Here is a 17,058-nt window from a genome sequence, read left to right on the forward strand (position 1 = left end):
AAATTTTTAAAATATAATTTTATCAAATAACATTACGTCAATGTATATCTAAAATATATTTTTCATCTATTATCTGGCGTTTCACAATTGTACATTTACTCAAATCCTTTTCCTCACACTTATATTAAAAATGTAAATGTTAACCTTTATCCATATAGGTTATTATAGCGTATGTTTTCTAATTGATTTGGAAGGCTCATAACGATGCATTGTTTATTAGCAAAAAAAGTAATACCTTACTCAATTTTTTTGTAAGATGATGGCTTGTGTTGCTATTGATCCTTTCCAGACTTGAGAGAGAGAGAGAGAGAGAGAGAGAGAGAGAGGGGCTTCATCATCTACTTGTGGACTGACAGTTGCTGAAAACTCTCAATGGTTGCCTTTAACAGGATTAAAATATTTCATTGCTTCAGAATATTGTAGCAGCATAGTGCAACAGCTTGATCCCAATTTAGTATTTTCATCTGGAGGACTAATTTAAGTCACCTGTCACATCACTCTCTGTTGATGGTCACTCACAGAGCCTAATACAAGTGTCTTGCTTGTTTTGATGGCTATTTAGAGATCCAACAAGGAAGGTGCATTAGAGAGTCATGATTTGCCACACGTACCCTGAAATCTTATATATGCTCTCTCGTGTTACATATGGTGAAAGAGAGAGGTTATGAACACAGACAAAAGTAGCAAGCTTGAGAAATCCATACCACAGCTCACTTTCTCATTGTAGGACTCATGCTAATGCCTTGATTTGGAAGAACACCACTCCCATGGTCTCCAATCCCAATCCTCGGCGCAATTTCTCATCAGCTTTGACCGGATTACTTTGTACTATCTTCTGGTGGTGGGAAGCCGAATGATGGCGCAGGGACTACTTCCTCCGTAAGAAAGCTTAGTGTCATAACTACATCAGCCATCAACGGGCGAACTGAAGCCTCTTCTTGGAGACACATCGCAGCGACTGCAACTGCTTGGCTCAAGCCCTTCGCCGGATAGTCACCTTGTAGAAGTGGATCAACCAGCTCATGGAACCTCTTCTGGTCTCTAAACATGGGCAATGCCTGAGAAACAAGTGGGAGTTACACCAACATGAAGCTGAACTAATCAATGTTAGAAGAATGATCCTTAAAGGAAGCAGCTACTTTAAAGGATCCACGTTGGTCAGCTATAGTTGTTCCTGCAGGGAAAAGAAAAAGGCTTGATGATTTCGTACCCAAGCAACGAGGTTCTGTTCGTTCGTTGGCTTGCTTGTGTCAATCGCCCTCCTCCCCGTGATCAACTCGAGCATGACCACTCCGAAACTGTAGACATCCGACTTCAAAGAAAGGTGGCCTGTTCTTGCATACTCAGGTGCACAGTAGCCATATGTGCCCATCACCCTGGAAGAAACATGGACTTTATCCCCTATGGGACCGAGCTTGGCAAGCCCGAAATCCGAGAGTTTTGCGTTGAAATCTACATCAAGTAGAATGTTGGATGATTTAAGATCGCGGAAGATCACAGGTGGGTTGGCCTTCTCATGCAAGTACTCCAGACCTTGAGCGGCACCATATGCTATCTTCATCCTAGTGTACCAGCTTAGAGGTTTCTGATTAGCTGACACATCTGGAAACAGGAAAAATAAACAATTAAATTCCAAATATTGCAAAGCAGTTTGCTGGTGAGAAGGTTTGCTTGTCAAGTTATGGTCTAAGATAAACATTGCATAAATTCTAGGAGCCTACCGCACAATTTGCATCAAAGAAATCATGCAATAAGCAAATGCCACGAAGAAGAGTGTGGCAGGATGATGTGCATGGTAGAAAGACATAAACCAAGCTGTTCTTGTGACAGTACCTACAAGGTGGTCTTCCAAGGAGCCCATGGTCATATATTCATAGACCAAAAGCCTTTGATCACCGTCGGCGCAGTATCCAATAAGCTTGACCAGATTTTGATGATGCAGAAGACTGAGCATCAACACTTCAACAACAAATTCTTTGTTGCCTTGGAAGCCATTCCTGTCTAGCTGTTTAACAGCTACAATCTGACCATATCACACAAATTAAGAGGTATCTTAAAAATGTCAAAAGAAGTTAGAGATTGAAAAGTATATTTCACTTGATTTACCTGTCCGGTGTTCTCAAGGGAACCCTTGTAAACTCTACCGAATCCTCCTTCGCCCAAGAGGCATTCAGGTAGAAAATTATTGGTCGCCGAAGCAAGCTCACGGAATGTGAATGTCCGTGCTGCAATATTTCCATTTCCAACATCTTGAGTTTCTTTTTTGGAGGGTTTTTGTGCCTGAAAATCTGCACAAAGGAGAAGTTTGGCAGTAAATCTATAAGAAGGATGAGCAGTAACAGATGGCTTTTTACAAGTATGAAAATGGAGAAATATCTGACCAATGCCAGAATGCACGAATGGAGCCTAAACAAGACGATGCTAGAATAAAATTGCAACATATTTGGGCGCTCAAAGTTATCATGCCAAATAAATCCTGTAATCCTTCTGCTCTTCTCAAAAACATGTAACGGTTAAGAATGGAAGTGTCTTAATGTTGCATATAAAATACAATTATTTATGTAAATACAGAGAACTTTAGCAAGAAATTGAAGCAATTGAAGGCAAAGTTGGAAGAGGAAAAAGACAACTTCTGAATAGTTTCTGCAGTCCTAATTCAACCACATTCTACTCTAGTACTTTTTGATCCACATTGATTGCTATAATTACAGACATGATGTTATTCACCAAAAAGTTTCTTGTGCATACTGAGTTCTAGACTTAATCGTGCTCACTTGATTGATAGTTTAGATCTCTTGTAGGTTAAAACGAATCTATTTCCTTAAAAAAAGTAAACAAAAAGTTTGAAACCAATCTAAATTCCAATACCTTAGTCTCATTGTATGCTAGCTACAACTTCAAATTCGCTATAACAAATTCTGATTATGGAGTTGGAAATTTTAGTCCGTTTGGATGCAAATGATGTAGGTTGTAGTTCCATGATTGCAATATAATTTATTCTGATTTTTGTTGGAAAAAAACTTTACTACAACAAATTATCATACGAATCACATGATTCACTCATAGAAAGAAGAATCAGAAAAAAAATATATTTTTTGACTAGAGAATACCAACATAATTTTTGTCACAAGGCCTATCGAAGTCAAAGATTCAGCCCATGCATCGACTTGTAATTCCAAACCGCAGAGTATATCTTTGACATCCACCAATCATAAAAAATGACATAATTTTCCTAACTGGAGATGCTATTAAGTTGCAAGTTTATCCATGCAAGAGTAATAGATTACAGCCATTGGATGTAAGCAGGACAGTCAGTCATGAAGTAGTTAACACAGCTTTCCAATTTCTTGACCAGCCTTGATAAGCAATTGCTTGCCATCACCTACTCATAATCTAAGTCAATTCTTTGCAACCCTCACAGAGTTTTATCAAGCTATTTGGCCTTAAAAATGAATCTAGATAAACACAAGCACAGCTAATAAGGAGAGAAAAAAAATACCAAGATTGGAGTTGGCATGACATTTATACTGCTATGTAGCAATCCAACATAAAGAACATATTTAATTTTCACTTAAATGTACCAAGAGTTTGGACTTGGGAGCAAATAAGAAATTTGTTCCAAATACGACTTGCTTTCTAAAATGGTTCATGATTCCAGTTAAGTCAGAGATTGAGCTTTTAACTTCATCAGAAAATGTTTAATGAATCTCATTATAAAAGAAAGCCAAATAGACGACAGTTTCATGTTTGCAATTTGCATACTTTGACACACATGATGAAAGCTTGTTGTAGTTCTCACTTTGCCTATCCTTTGATCATTTAAAGCAGAGTATAACACAATTTGACTTGAGAATCATTTTCAACATTTGGAACAAAATAAAGCACCTCGAGAAATGTGCAATTAGCATCTTAAATTTCAGGAAGTTGAATCCTCAGCTGTTAGATAATTAAATTCGCAAAGGTATCTAAATAGATTATTGATGATTTGAGATTGGGTCATCTGTCAGGCAGTAATTTGGTTCTGTTTTCACTGAGAGCATGAAAAAGCGACAGCAAACACAAAATAGAAAAGAAGAAAAAGAACATGCAATCCTTAGTTCGAGACATAATTGCACGAACACAGGTTAACAAGGTTAGGCTATCAAGAACGTGGATGATGAAGAAGAAGAAGCTAGAACTCACCAGGCTTCAGCTCATTATCCTTGACGACACGTGCAACCGGAGAAAGATCCTCCTCAGCGACGTTCTTCTTCGAGAAACAAGGAAAGCAGCTCATTTCGCAGAACGCGACTTGGGTTGCCTCTCAATTCGCGTCGACTGCCCCCCAATCTGCAGGCAAAATCCAAGCTTTGTAAGCTACAAATCGGAAGAAACATTTCTCTGAGAAGGCGTAAAACCACATCCGATTTACCAAAAAGATGAAGGCTTTCCGGCACCGAAGCCCTAAAATCCCCAAAGATTCCAGAAAACTCAACACGGTTAGAAATTTTGGTCAATCCTAGCTCACAAAACACTACATCAACGTCACCCCAGGTTCGTCAAAACAAGATTCATCGCGCAACGCGCATGATATCTAGATTTCATTCAAGACGCCCCTGAAAGGCTTAGGAGCCCATCCGGGGATATCCAAGTCCCTCGCAGTTGGGGGGGGTGCGAGTCGGCCCAAAGCAGGATCTTTAATCAGGGAACAGAGGCGGAACAAGGGAAGAATGGAAGCAACTTTTTTGGGGGGAGGGGAGCAATGGGCAGCGGTGGCTCCTCCGGAAGTGGTGGGTGGGATTTGAGGACATATTTGAACCGCCCTCGGGACCAAACGTGGATCCAAATTCGCGGGACGGGGAGGGAGACGAGGGAGGCATCCCCGTTGGCATAACCGGTTTTAATTATGGGAACCATATCCGAGAACAAGAAACGGACGTGAGGGAACAAGTCTCGAGAAAACCGCCTTGCATCACAACCACCCCAGCCTCAAGATTCGTGCCACGACGTGAATGCTCGTCGTGCCTGCACCATGCTGGCGCGCAACGTGAGACACACGAGCGTGTCTCCGTGTACGATCTGTTCTCTTTTTCTTGGATACGCGTATACGAGCACTCTATTCACGCAGCCACCTAAACGCATTCTACAGCTCTCCGTTGTCACTATTTTTCAATCGTATATTATAATTATTAGATTACGTGATTCTTTATAATTAGATAAAATATATATTAATTAATAAAAAAATTATATATAATTTTTTATGAGATATTTTTGATGGAAGAAACTCTCATAATAATTTATTCTAGATTCTTTGTTTCGTTTATAAATAAAAAATAATTTCTAGAGATTAAAGAACTCATTATATCAAAAGGTACGTATTATAAAATCGATCTAATATTATTTGATTACAATCATAACAGTTTTAACTTACGCATGAAACTATGAATATAAAAATGATACGGTAAGCAACTCTTGTTGTCACATATAATAATCGTTGCTATATTGGACGCTTATGTGCTTCAGTGGGAAATTTTACTTCTTTTTAATATTTATAAAAATAAAATCAATTTTGTTACTGCTCTTGGTGAGACACCAAACATGATTTCGGTGACTGTGGCAGCGTTCCAAATGTAAAACAACGTGGAGCTCCGCGATTGGTCAGCTGGTGATGTTGCTGCTCTTGGTGAAACACCAAACATGATTTTGGTGGAGCTCCGCGATCGATCACCTCGTAATGTTTGTTCGGGCTTTTCGTCTCACCACGAGCCTCACCTTTTGCAGGCGTTATCCACGGATCGGCGTCAACGTGACCCAAACTTGGTCCCGACTGACTTCCTACTCTCATTAGAGACGTGGGTCCCATTGGCAATGCACGGGCCACCGACTTGGTGATTTCGCGGGGTCCATGTAATAAATTCTGGTAACGGAGAACTGACGATGATAAAAGCCACAAAGAACCCGAAGCATGGGAAATCGTGATATTTCTACCCGCTTGTTTTTTATCTCATTTTGTCGCCTCATCTCGGCTTCAGCGTCTCTCCGCCATTTCCATCGTCGCCTCGGCTCTCCTCCTCCGCCTCTTCCTTCACTCAAACCCTTGCTTCCCTGCGTCGGGTCTGATGCCTATTGGAGAAGCATCGTGCTTCTGTTTCGGGTCGCGTGAATCTAATCGGCCGCGCCGGAAACCCTAGTGTCAGTCCCGCCCTAAGTCCTTTTTTCTTTCCCTTTTTGTCTCCCGATGGTCTACGGCCAGGATCCGTCGGAAGCACTACTCCAGGCCGTCAGGGACGCACTCTCCCCGCTGGAGTCGGCGGTCCTGTGCGCCGCCAGGGATCTGGAGTCCCAGTGGCTGAATTCGAGGGGCGAGTGCAAGAATGCGGAGCCCCCGACGAGCTGCCATGGATTGGCGAAACCGAAGTTGAGACAAGCTGTGGCTGTGTCCGTCGTGGCTTCTGAGGATAGGAAAAAGGGCCCCATTAAGTCCTTTCTTGGTGCTTTGTTTCCGAATTGTTCCCGCGGGGATGGCGTCCGTGGTCGGACAGGGAATTCATCCAAGAAAGGAAGAGGAGAAGACGATAAGGATAAATCTCGCGTGAATTGCTCGCCCTTTGCGGCTACTTGGTCACTTGTTCTTAACAGCTTTCTTCAGGCGTGTCCGCGACCACTTAAATCAGTTAGGAAGTGTTTCGGGAATCAATGTCGAGAGGATGACTCCCTCTCTGAGCCTCGTCGTGGTAAAACTGCAAGGAGAGGATCATACAAGGTCGCTTATTGGGATAAAACCGATAAATCAGCTTCAGTTGACGGAGAAACGTTGTCACTTGAGTTAATTTTTTGCTTTGCATTGGACAGTTTAGTTCAGAATCTTCAGATGTTAAATTTGAGTCACCAGAGGAGCAGCGCTAAGAAATATGATCAGCCAGGGGCTTCTGATTCTTCCTGGCCTCCACAGTTTGATCACTTGAAGACAATCGAGGGGTTAATTAATGGAAAGAAAGCAGATTTTGATGGAGTTCTTTCAAATTTGGGTTTTGCAAGGGTTGGAGGGGCTCCAGCTAGCTTTGTGGGAGCCACTTCATCTGTGAATACTGAGGGTGCGAGTCATGCCAATTGTGATGATAAAGAAGAGCCTATGAGTAGATCACCGCAGAAGGTTGCCAGTGGGTTGCTGAACATTCCATTGTCAAATGTCGAACGCTTGAAATCAACACTCTCCACTGTTTCTTTGGCTGAGTTGGTTGAGTTCATGCCTCATTTAGGGAGGTCCTCGTCTGACTATCCTGACAAGAAGAAGTTGTTCTCAGTTCAAGACTTTTTCCGTTACACCGAGGCAGAAGGTAAACACTAAGATGTTTTTGTAGTTCTTTAACCATATAACCATCTTAATGGTCCCAACTGAGCTGTGTGTCTTTATTAATCCATGTCATAGCTTCAATTTTGTTATCTTATTTTTTCCTGTATTAATGGTTGTTTGCACACAAATCAACATGCACAACAATGGTGTTCTTCAAAGTTCTTCAATTCACAATCCATTAGCCTGGAATTGATTTTTTTTAACTAATCTCTAATAGCTAATAATATGATTATTTGGCATAAGGTGTCTTTTTAAAGAACTCATTGTTCAGTTGAGTTTACAGGACAATTCCTACAAACTATTGATGCTCACAGATGTGTACTTCTCTCTGCCTAACAAATGCCAACAATTACCTGGAAGTTTGAGCTTTGAGAGGCTATTTAGATAACTAATTTATGGTCTGAGTTCTGAAGTTAAAACATTGAGCACTGGCTATGAGATTAAACAAACAAGCTAGAAAACAGCAGGGTAAGTCTAACAGACTTGAAACTCACTGTTAATGTCTGTGTTGTGTATTCTCATTCGAGCTTCCATTTGTGCCGAACATGGAATATCAAATGTTGAATGTTTTATCTCAACATAGAACACACAAAATTAGTATGTACAGGTGGTACATTTAAAGGAAAAAAACATTAGGTTTCACATGTGGAAATATCCCTACATTTTCTTATGAATATCTGAAATATAAATATTTCTGAATATTATTTCCTTTTGCTAAATTTCTATGAATATTCGAAACATGTCACATGCCTCTTCACACACGCAATGATCAATTATGCCCTATACAGGTAAGATATCATCAAATTTGCCCATACTGTATCTATAGAGCATTCACACGGTATTTAGAGAGACACCGAGGCCAAGATGGGCCCATCACCATTTTCAAGTTCTGCAAGTTTTGGATCTTTTTATATGGCTTACATTTCATACTTCTTTACTACAGCAATATTTTTGGACGATATTAACTGATATATGTTAGTGCCCAACCTGTAAAAGAGTGTTTTTACTGATCATCTTCACAGGTTATCAATTGATGTATATGGTGCTTAAATGAAGAAGCATTTGAGTTTTATGTCTCTTGTTCTTTGCTACAGGAAGGCGGTTTTTTGAGGAGTTGGATAGAGATGGTGATGGCCAAGTTAACCTCGAAGACTTTGAAATTGCAATGAGAAAGAGAAAATTGCCAAGGAGGTATGCCAAAGATCTTTTGCGGCGTACTAGAAGCAACTTGTTTTCAAAATCAATTGGATGGAAACAATTCTTGTCCTTGATGGAGCAGAAGGAGCCAAAAATTCTTCGAGCTTACACAACCCTTTGTCTTAGCAAGTCTGGAACCCTTCAAAAAAATCAGATTTTGACATCATTGAGGAGTGCAGGACTTCCTGCCAGTGAAGATAATGCCATTGCTATGATGCGTTATCTCAATGTAGACAGTGAGGGATCAATTTCGTACAGTCATTTCCGCAACTTCATGCTTTTGCTTCCATCGGAGAGACTTGAAGATGATCCTCGGTATGTCACGATACATAAATTATCTGGAAACTCAACTTTATGCAAGTTTTTGGACATAATCTGGCTTCTAGATGGTACATCCATGTCATGTTCGTTGAGTCAATATGTTCTCTGATCATTGAATTTATTCTAATATTGTTTATGCAGCTACTTCATAGAGTTTGTATATCATTTCATGTACAATCTAAATAGTACCCAATATCAGTATTGTATTCCAATTAGAAAAGGTTAGTTTATGGGATTATAGTTAATCTTTATGCTTAATTTAATATATACAGGAACATCTGGTTTGAGGCAGCTACAGTGGTATCTGTTCCCCCACCAGTGGAGATATCCACTGGGAGTGTTTTAAAGTCAGCTTTGGCGGGAGGTCTTGCAAGTGCGCTTTCTACTTCTGTGTTGTATCCTGTCGATACAATGAAGGTAACCCTATTAACTTAAAAGCATGAATTTAGTATAATATAAGTCATGCCTTATGAATTCTTTCATAGTTTTAAATTAATACTAAGAGGTTATAGGCATTGATTAATTGAAGTTAGTTCACTTTATCATGTAGAATTACTTCAAATACTAGTTTACAAATTTAAATCCCTTTATAGGTTTGTACTTTTAATATATATCAGCTGGTATTTTGTTGACAAAACTGCTCTCTCTCTATATATATATCTATGCATCTGAAGCATACGGAGGAATAATACTTGCTTTGTCAATGTGTCGTTCATTAGGCAAGTTGAATTTTCCTTTTCTTATACAAGGTTGCACAACTTGATATTGATAAATAAATGTTTCTTCCTTTGGTTGAACTTTGGAATTTTCTTTTCTTGGGGACCTTTTGGAATCCGAGAGCATAGCGAGGTGCTCTCGGATATTAAAATTTTAAAATATATATTGTGGTTGATAAAAATAAATTAAAATAAAATTAATCCATCGAAAATATATTCATTTAAAGTATTAAATTACATTGTCCATATCTAATAACATAATTGATAAAAAACAATATTAACATCAAAGATCATTAAAATCTACTTCATTCTTAATCTTGTTATCATTTTCCTCTTCAACTGATTTACATTTCTCTTGTTCATCTTCATCATAATAAGTTTCTTCCTCTTCGACAATTATATATGATGAACTTAAGACTTTTTCATTCATCTTTATTCTTGCCGGTTGTCTTGTCTATGTTCTTATTTCTCCAACACCTGAATCTCTTATTATATCTTTCAATATCAAATTATCATCATTAAAGGCAGGCTCATCTTTAACATTTTCTAAGTTCGCAATCATTTCTCCTACTAACCATTCGTTTGAATCATCTATATTTTCTAACAAAATTGGATCAATGTTATCTCACAAATTATAATGCCTTTAATGCTTGACTATACTTTATGTAGAAAATATCATGTAAGTGTTGATGCTTCAACCAATTTGTCATATCATACGAAATAATGATCCATTTAGTTGTATTGATATCTAAAAAAATAAATTAGTTAAAACAAAATATTTTTATATACTTAAACTGTTGAAGACACTTTAATTTTGATCACAACATACAAACACTACAAGTCAAACTTAGAATTTTTATAGTTAATTGCTACAAGTTCAGTGTAAAATTTTCAAATAAGCCCTATCATCCGGTTGCAACTTTAAATTTAACTATTAACAATAATATAATTTAAAAATTTACATGATGTTAATTATATGAACTTAGAAATACTTGGGACTTAGTAGCCATTGATTAAATAGCCACATGAATTCTAACAAGACCCTCAACATGCTTATATAAATATATTTCATTGATGATCTTGTCTTGAACTTCAACCAATCTTATAATGCATTGATATAACTCAGATACAACTTTTGCATCAAACTCAATGAAAAAGTTTTTAACAAAAAAGTTCTAGGTTTAAATAGTTGCCCTACTGTATGTAATGGATGATGAAGTTTACATTCACATCTTCTATTTGATGGAAAGAATAGAATATAAGAACAATTATTGAAGAAGCTTTATTTTATTGAAGAAGCTTAAATGCATTAACATGCCCCTCTCCTATTTATACAGATTAGGAGGGAGGATTTTTTCCTCAACAGAATAGAGGATTTCCCTCAACAGAATAGAGAGATTTCCTCATATAGTTGAAGAAATCTTATCTGCTATCATGCCCCCGCAAGATGGTGCTCCTGTCAAGGATACCAATCTTGGATCGATGCAAAGTAAATAGTTTACGAGAGAGAGGCTTCGTGAGTAGGGCAAGAGCAGATCGTTGCTGCTGCTGCTGCTGCGGTTGCTGTTGATGTTGCTGCGGCTGCGACGGCGACGACTGCAGCAATGGAGAAAGCTATAACAATGCTGTAGCAGAGGAGGAAGTTGCAGTGATGCTATAGCAGAGGAGGAAGCTACAGCAGAGGTGCAGCAGAGGAGAAAGCTGCAGTAGAGGTGCAGCAGAGGAGGAAGCTGCAGCGATGCTACAATAGAGGAGAAAGCTATAGCAGAGGAGGAAAGGTGGGGCAGTGCTGGTGAGCACAGCACTAGAGACGCCACAGCGGAAGGGAATGGACGTTGGTGCAGAGTGGCAGTAGAGAAGACAGTTGTCATTCACCGAGAAGGAAAGATTTGTCGCACCGATGGCCTGACGACGAAAAAGCAGTGGTGGAATGCCTTTTCTTTTGCCGCCGGAGGTGGAGAAGCAACAGTGATGAGTCGGTAGCGAGAAGAGAGCTTGCTCTAGGCAAGTGGCTCTGATACCATGATGGAAAGAATAGAAGATAAGAACAATTATTGAAGAAGTTTTATTTTATTGAAGAAGCTTAAATGTATTAACATGCCCCTCTCCTATTTATACAGATTGGGAGGGAGGATTTTCCTCAATAGAATAGAGGATTTTCCTCAACAGAATAGAGAGATTTCCTCATATAATTGGGGAAATCTTATCTGCTATCACTATCGATGATTATAAAAATATTTATATATGTTTTTTATTTCAACCAAAAGATTTTTGAATTGTTTCTTTGACTCTATCGATAGTCTCATAAATATTATTTTATAAATATATTCTATGGCTGATTTTTTTTCATTATCTATGAGCCAAAAAACTCGACTGAGAGGGCCCATTACTTTTAATGCACGACCTATATGATTCCAAAATGATGGCATCAAAATAACATTACTTGTCCTTTTGCCTTTTACTTCTTTTGTCCATTTGCTTAACACCTATTTCTCCGAGGTAAACATATTTCTAAGATTGTGCTTTTGCCTGGGAACACTGGAATGTGAATGCCAGGAGTGAAATGACAAATTGTGTGATACCATATCTCATCAATTCTTCTCGATGTTTATAATATTTTCAATATCTTTAACATTAGATCATGACAATATGTTGCTCATGGAGTTTAATACAAGTGTGGCCTTTTGGCTTGTAGTAACTTACCTGACAAAGAGAAAAATAAAATTAATATTGTTTAAAAAATATAAAAATAACATAATCAAAATATTCAAAGGAAAAATCATACCAAATAAAACATAATTGTTTTCATTGTTTGATATCACTGGAACCACATTTTTGCTCTCCAGTTTTGCCAACAAACTTGTCAGGTAATTCAATTTTTTTTCTTCGGATTTTATAAAATATGATGCATAAATTGACTTAATATAGTTCCTAATGAACAATTGACCAAGAAATTAATTAATACTTCTTTGTCTCTTATTAGTCTAAGTATATGACATAACAGTATAGGCAATCATGCACCATTAACATCATGTAAAATTTTAAACTATATTATTTTTAATAGTTAAATTTAAATTTGTAGTTGAGAGGTGAAACTTATTTGAAAATTCTATATTGAACTTGCGGCAATTTGGTATAAAACTTCTGAGTTTAACTTGTAGGGCTGCGAGTTGTGATCAAAATTGGAGTGTTGGAGAATGTAAGTATAGAAGAATATTTTATTTTTAACTAATTTATTTTTTAGATATCGATGTAACTAAATATATCTTTAATTCGTATGATATGATCAATTCATACGAAGAAAAGAAATTGGTTGGAGCATCAACGCTTACATGATATAGTCTATATAAAGTATAATTAAGTACTAAAAGCTCATTATAATTTACGAGATACCATTGATATGATTTCGTTAGACGATATAGATGATTGAAACAAATGACTGATGAAAATAATGAGTGCTAACTTGGAAAATATTGAAGATGAGCTTGTCTTTGATGATAATAATTTGACATAGAGAGATATAGTATCATTTTCAGGTGTTGGAAAAATAAGAATATAAATAAACAAGAACAAGGATGAATAAAAAAGCCTCATGTTCATCACCTGCAATTGTCTAAGAGGGAATTTATTACGATGAATATGAACAAAAGAAATAAATATAAATCAACTAAAGAGGATAATGATGACAGGATTGAGGATGATGAAGTGGATTTTAATGACCTTTGATGCTAATATTGTTTTTTTGTCATTTTTATTATTAGATATGGTCAATGTAATTTTGATGTGTTATTTTTATTTTAATTTATTTTTTATCAATCATGATATATATTTTGTAAATTTTCATATTTGGAAGTGCCTCGCTATGCTCAGGCGAGCGCCTAGTGCCTCGGGTATTTTAGCACCTTTATGCACCTAGCAGCTTTGACTACACTGCCTTTTTAAAACTTGCTTGTTGTTGGTTGATACTTCCAAACTAAATAAAATTTAGATAGGTAGAATCTTTACTTTCAAAATGACCACTTTTATTTATATCCTTTTCCCTTACAACTAGTAAGCTGATTGTTATGGATAGAAAACAACTTTGAATTATATTTTGTCTGCAACTAACCTCATCCGACAAATTATTGAAAGATGAAGTTGAAATACCATATCAAATCAATGTAACATTTGATCCATATATAAGCTCTCTGTCATTTTGTTTCTGAATGCAAAGTTTTGCAAAGTTGTGTAGGTGGTCACCCTTTTTTAATGAATGTGGCCAAATATTAGCTTGTTGGAAGCCTTTTCTCATGAAGGGATCTTATTAGTTGTTTTGTGTAATAGTTTGATTTTTCACCTTCTATTACAGTCATTATTATTTATTTATACTTCATATTATTAGTTTGCTCAATACTGTACAGAAAGTAGAAACATACCACCATGTACAACAAACTTATGAAAAAATAAGAAAAAATAGTCTCTGGGGAGTTACAATTGTAGTAACTTGTGCAGTTTGACTTATGCCTTTTATGCTTATAATAGATACAATAAAATATAGCAAAAGATTTTGTATTGAATGTATATATAAATTAATATGGGATTTTATTTATATAATTAAAAATGTATCCATTTTGTTTGTTCACTTCTAGTAGTCATGTTGGCATGGACAAACCTGGAAAGATATAACTGATATTTTGGTTTCACGTTATGCACCAGAATGCTGATTGCTAAAATAAATCTCTCCTTGCGAATTGGAGAAACAATAGTATTTATTAGATTGATGTATTCCACAATGAATTTAGAAAGCGGTGGTTCTTAAAGTACCTTATAAAGTAATCATACTATAAGTGAAAACATCTTTGCAAGTATTTCCAATTCCACCACGATGCAGTCTCTTCAATACCATGCTTGTTGAATTCTGATTGAGAATCACTTTTTCATCTTGTATGCTCTGAAAGCTGGTTGTAATCATTTTATATTTGTACTTCATCAGACACGTGTACAAGCATCAACCCTTTCATTTCCAGAGCTTGTTGCGAAGCTACCAGAAATTGGGTTTCGTGGATTATACAGGGGTTCTATTCCAGCAATCCTTGGGCAGTTTTCAAGGTAAGAGTTCTTTTCTACAGTGCTAGTTTTGAGTTGAAGCAAGACTGATTTGTATTGCATTTTACAGCCATGGATTGAGAACTGGTATTTTTGAGGCAAGCAAGCTTGTGCTGATTAATGTTGCACCAACACTCCAAGAGCTTCAGGTAATATAGTTGTCTATGAATTTTTTCTTCTTTATGAAAATTGGTTTGGCTCAACAATTTATTTTCATATTTTGTTGAGGCTACTTGCAATGGATCTTTGTTTGTTCAGTCACAAACCTATGTATATTGTATAGTTAAATATTATCACAAATTGCATTAGAATCTCGTTCTTGTTCTTTGATTGAAACAACAAGACTTGTTTCTTTTAGAGAAACATCAAGGATAAAGTTGCTAAAGTGAAAAAGTTCATGTATCATTCAGATTTAAACAAAAAATATATTCCTCTATAGGTGCAATCTATGGCATCCTTTTGCAGCACGATCTTGGGAACAGCAGTTCGAATCCCTTGTGAGGTTTTGAAGCAGCGACTACAGGCAGGCATCTTTGACAATGTAGGAGAGGCAATTGTAGGTACTCTACATCAAGATGGCTTGAGAGGTTTCTTTCGCGGGACCGGTGCCACACTTTGCCGTGAAGTCCCTTTTTATGTTGCTGGAATGTGTCTATATGCAGAAGCCAAAAAGGTATCATTTGGACTTGTTGATTGCTATTTATTGCTCATCCTCGATTGAAGAGATTCTTTTAATATGAACATAATTGAGGTTGATTCAAGCTTTGTGATAAACTGTAATCTATAAGTTTCTATATTCCACTAATATCTTGTGAATTGGCTTCTTAATGTTTCATGTGTGCATTAATTTTACATCTAATTATCTTAGTTCTGTTCTAGAATATTTTTGGGCATTCTTTTGTGCATTATTAATTTTCAGAAACAGTAGTGAAAGAGAGCAACCTAAACCTATTGGATACTGTTTCCTCAGCTTGTTTGGAGTATCATCCATTAGTGCATGTGAATGCAAAGGTTTGTCATGTGTATCAACCTTCTCATGTGCAAAGAGGTCTGTCATTGCTCGATTTGTAGAAGATATAGCATTTTTCCTCTTCCAGCAAAGCTAAGGGTAAACACTGACCGACCTTCTCTGAGATAGACCCAGCATACATCATTCAGTAGTCTTTCTGTTTGAATGAGAATAATTTGAATTTTCATTTTATTAATGATTATCAATATCATCTGTCAACTAAATTATGACTCGACTACTGTATCTGGAAAAGCATTATTTGTTGTTTTGTAGGAAATTTCTTGTTGTTGGATTCATTAAATTCTTTTTTTTTTTTTGGTAAAATCCTCATGTTTGCTTTTTAAATGCACTATGATAGGCTGCACAGAACATTCTCGATCGAGATCTGACACCTTGGGAGACTGTTGCGGTGGGGGCTCTTTCAGGTGGGCTTGCTGCGGTTGTCACTACTCCGTTTGATGTGATGAAGACGAGAATGATGACTGCACCCCAGGGCTTGCCGGTATCGATGTCAACGGTGGCTTTCTCGATTCTTGGACAAGAGGGCCCTTTGGGGCTTTTCAAGGGAGCTGTTCCCAGGTTCTTCTGGATAGCACCACTGGGTGCCATGAATTTTGCTGGATACGAGCTAGCGAAGAAGGCAATGGTCAAGACAGAACCCATCTCCGGGTAAGGTACACCCACCCACCCGTTTAGGTTTTCTTGTTTTCGGTACACGTGAACCACCAGGCTGGGCAACTAACTAACTCCCTTTTTAAGCGGCCTTAAAATTCATGTACTACCCTCTCCTCTGCACGTTACTCGTCCACCTTCCTCTTTGCCTGTCTTCTTTTTTGCATTGATTTAAGTGAGGGTAAAGTTTTCGTTCTCTCTTTTCTTGGTAAAATCCATCATCGGCTTAGAAGAAGGATTAGCAAGACACTTTACAGCATCCAACATTTGTCATCTGTGTATAATTGCTGCCTCAAAGGGAATCTTTTTGATGTGCTCTGAATCAGTACACACTTGAGATTGTATGCTAACCACAGAAAATTTGGTAGATGATCCACAAGCAAAATTGGATGAATGAACCTTGTTTCTTGAGGTTCCATCTTTTATATACCTAACCGACCCTTCGTTGTCATGTCACTACTGTATGCTGGTTTCCGTTGACATCATTTTTTTGGCTATAGTTGATCAATAAATGTTAGTACTTTTGGTTCCCCTTTGATTCGATTATCGGTCACATTTGTTGTCACAGGGTTCTGATTCGCTCTTCGAACAAAATAGAATTATTTTTTCTTCAGCTTTTGAGATATTTATTCCAATTTCATTTATATTTTTTGTGCCTTGGCTTTACCATTTGTTTACAAACTGAACATGGGTAACAATTTTTAGAATAGAATGGCGAATCTTCC

General features: G+C 37.3%; 2 protein-coding genes across 2 annotated transcripts; one reads left to right on the forward strand and one right to left on the reverse strand.

Moving 5' to 3' along the window:
* Window positions 1-471: 471 nt before the first annotated feature.
* LOC103982070 (probable serine/threonine-protein kinase PBL26) lies at window positions 472-4,785 on the reverse strand. The gene is made up of 6 exons (XM_009398873.3): window positions 4,412-4,785; window positions 4,183-4,329; window positions 2,107-2,288; window positions 1,834-2,023; window positions 1,211-1,602; window positions 472-1,058 (listed from the first exon to the last, which is right to left on the reverse strand). Exons 2-6 carry the CDS (start codon window positions 4,274-4,276, stop codon window positions 819-821), a joined length of 1,098 nt encoding a protein of 365 aa, XP_009397148.1. The 5' UTR covers window positions 4,277-4,329; window positions 4,412-4,785; the 3' UTR covers window positions 472-818.
* Window positions 4,786-5,972: 1,187 nt separating this feature from the next.
* Window positions 5,973-16,644, forward strand: LOC135610230 (uncharacterized). Its single transcript, XM_065104476.1, has 7 exons — window positions 5,973-7,316; window positions 8,428-8,845; window positions 9,124-9,268; window positions 14,540-14,655; window positions 14,723-14,801; window positions 15,092-15,325; window positions 16,020-16,644. The coding sequence occupies exons 1-7, from the start codon at window positions 6,218-6,220 to the stop codon at window positions 16,332-16,334; spliced, it is 2,406 nt and encodes an 801-aa protein (XP_064960548.1). The 5' UTR covers window positions 5,973-6,217; the 3' UTR covers window positions 16,335-16,644.
* Window positions 16,645-17,058: the final 414 nt, after the last annotated feature.

This window comes from Musa acuminata, chromosome BXJ2-4 (genome assembly GCF_036884655.1).
Source record: "Musa acuminata AAA Group cultivar baxijiao chromosome BXJ2-4, Cavendish_Baxijiao_AAA, whole genome shotgun sequence".
Classification (NCBI taxonomy): Eukaryota; Viridiplantae; Streptophyta; class Magnoliopsida; order Zingiberales; family Musaceae; genus Musa; species Musa acuminata.

Excerpts from the sequence above, each read along its gene's own strand:
- LOC103982070 (XM_009398873.3), bottom strand. The coding sequence starts at position 4,276 with ATGAGCTGCTTTCCTTGTTTCTCGAAGAAGAACGTCGCTGAGGAGGAT. Across the intron at positions 1,603-1,833 it reads CTTGGAAGACCACCTTGTAG|ATGTGTCAGCTAATCAGAAA; the intron begins GTACTGTCACAA and ends TCCTGTTTCCAG. Across the intron at positions 1,059-1,210 it reads AACAGAACCTCGTTGCTTGG|GCATTGCCCATGTTTAGAGA; the intron begins GTACGAAATCAT and ends CTTGTTTCTCAG.
- LOC135610230 (XM_065104476.1), top strand. The coding sequence starts at position 6,218 with ATGGTCTACGGCCAGGATCCGTCGGAAGCACTACTCCAGGCCGTCAGG. Across the intron at positions 9,269-14,539 it reads ATCCTGTCGATACAATGAAG|ACACGTGTACAAGCATCAAC; the intron begins GTAACCCTATTA and ends GTACTTCATCAG. Across the intron at positions 14,656-14,722 it reads ATCCTTGGGCAGTTTTCAAG|CCATGGATTGAGAACTGGTA; the intron begins GTAAGAGTTCTT and ends TGCATTTTACAG.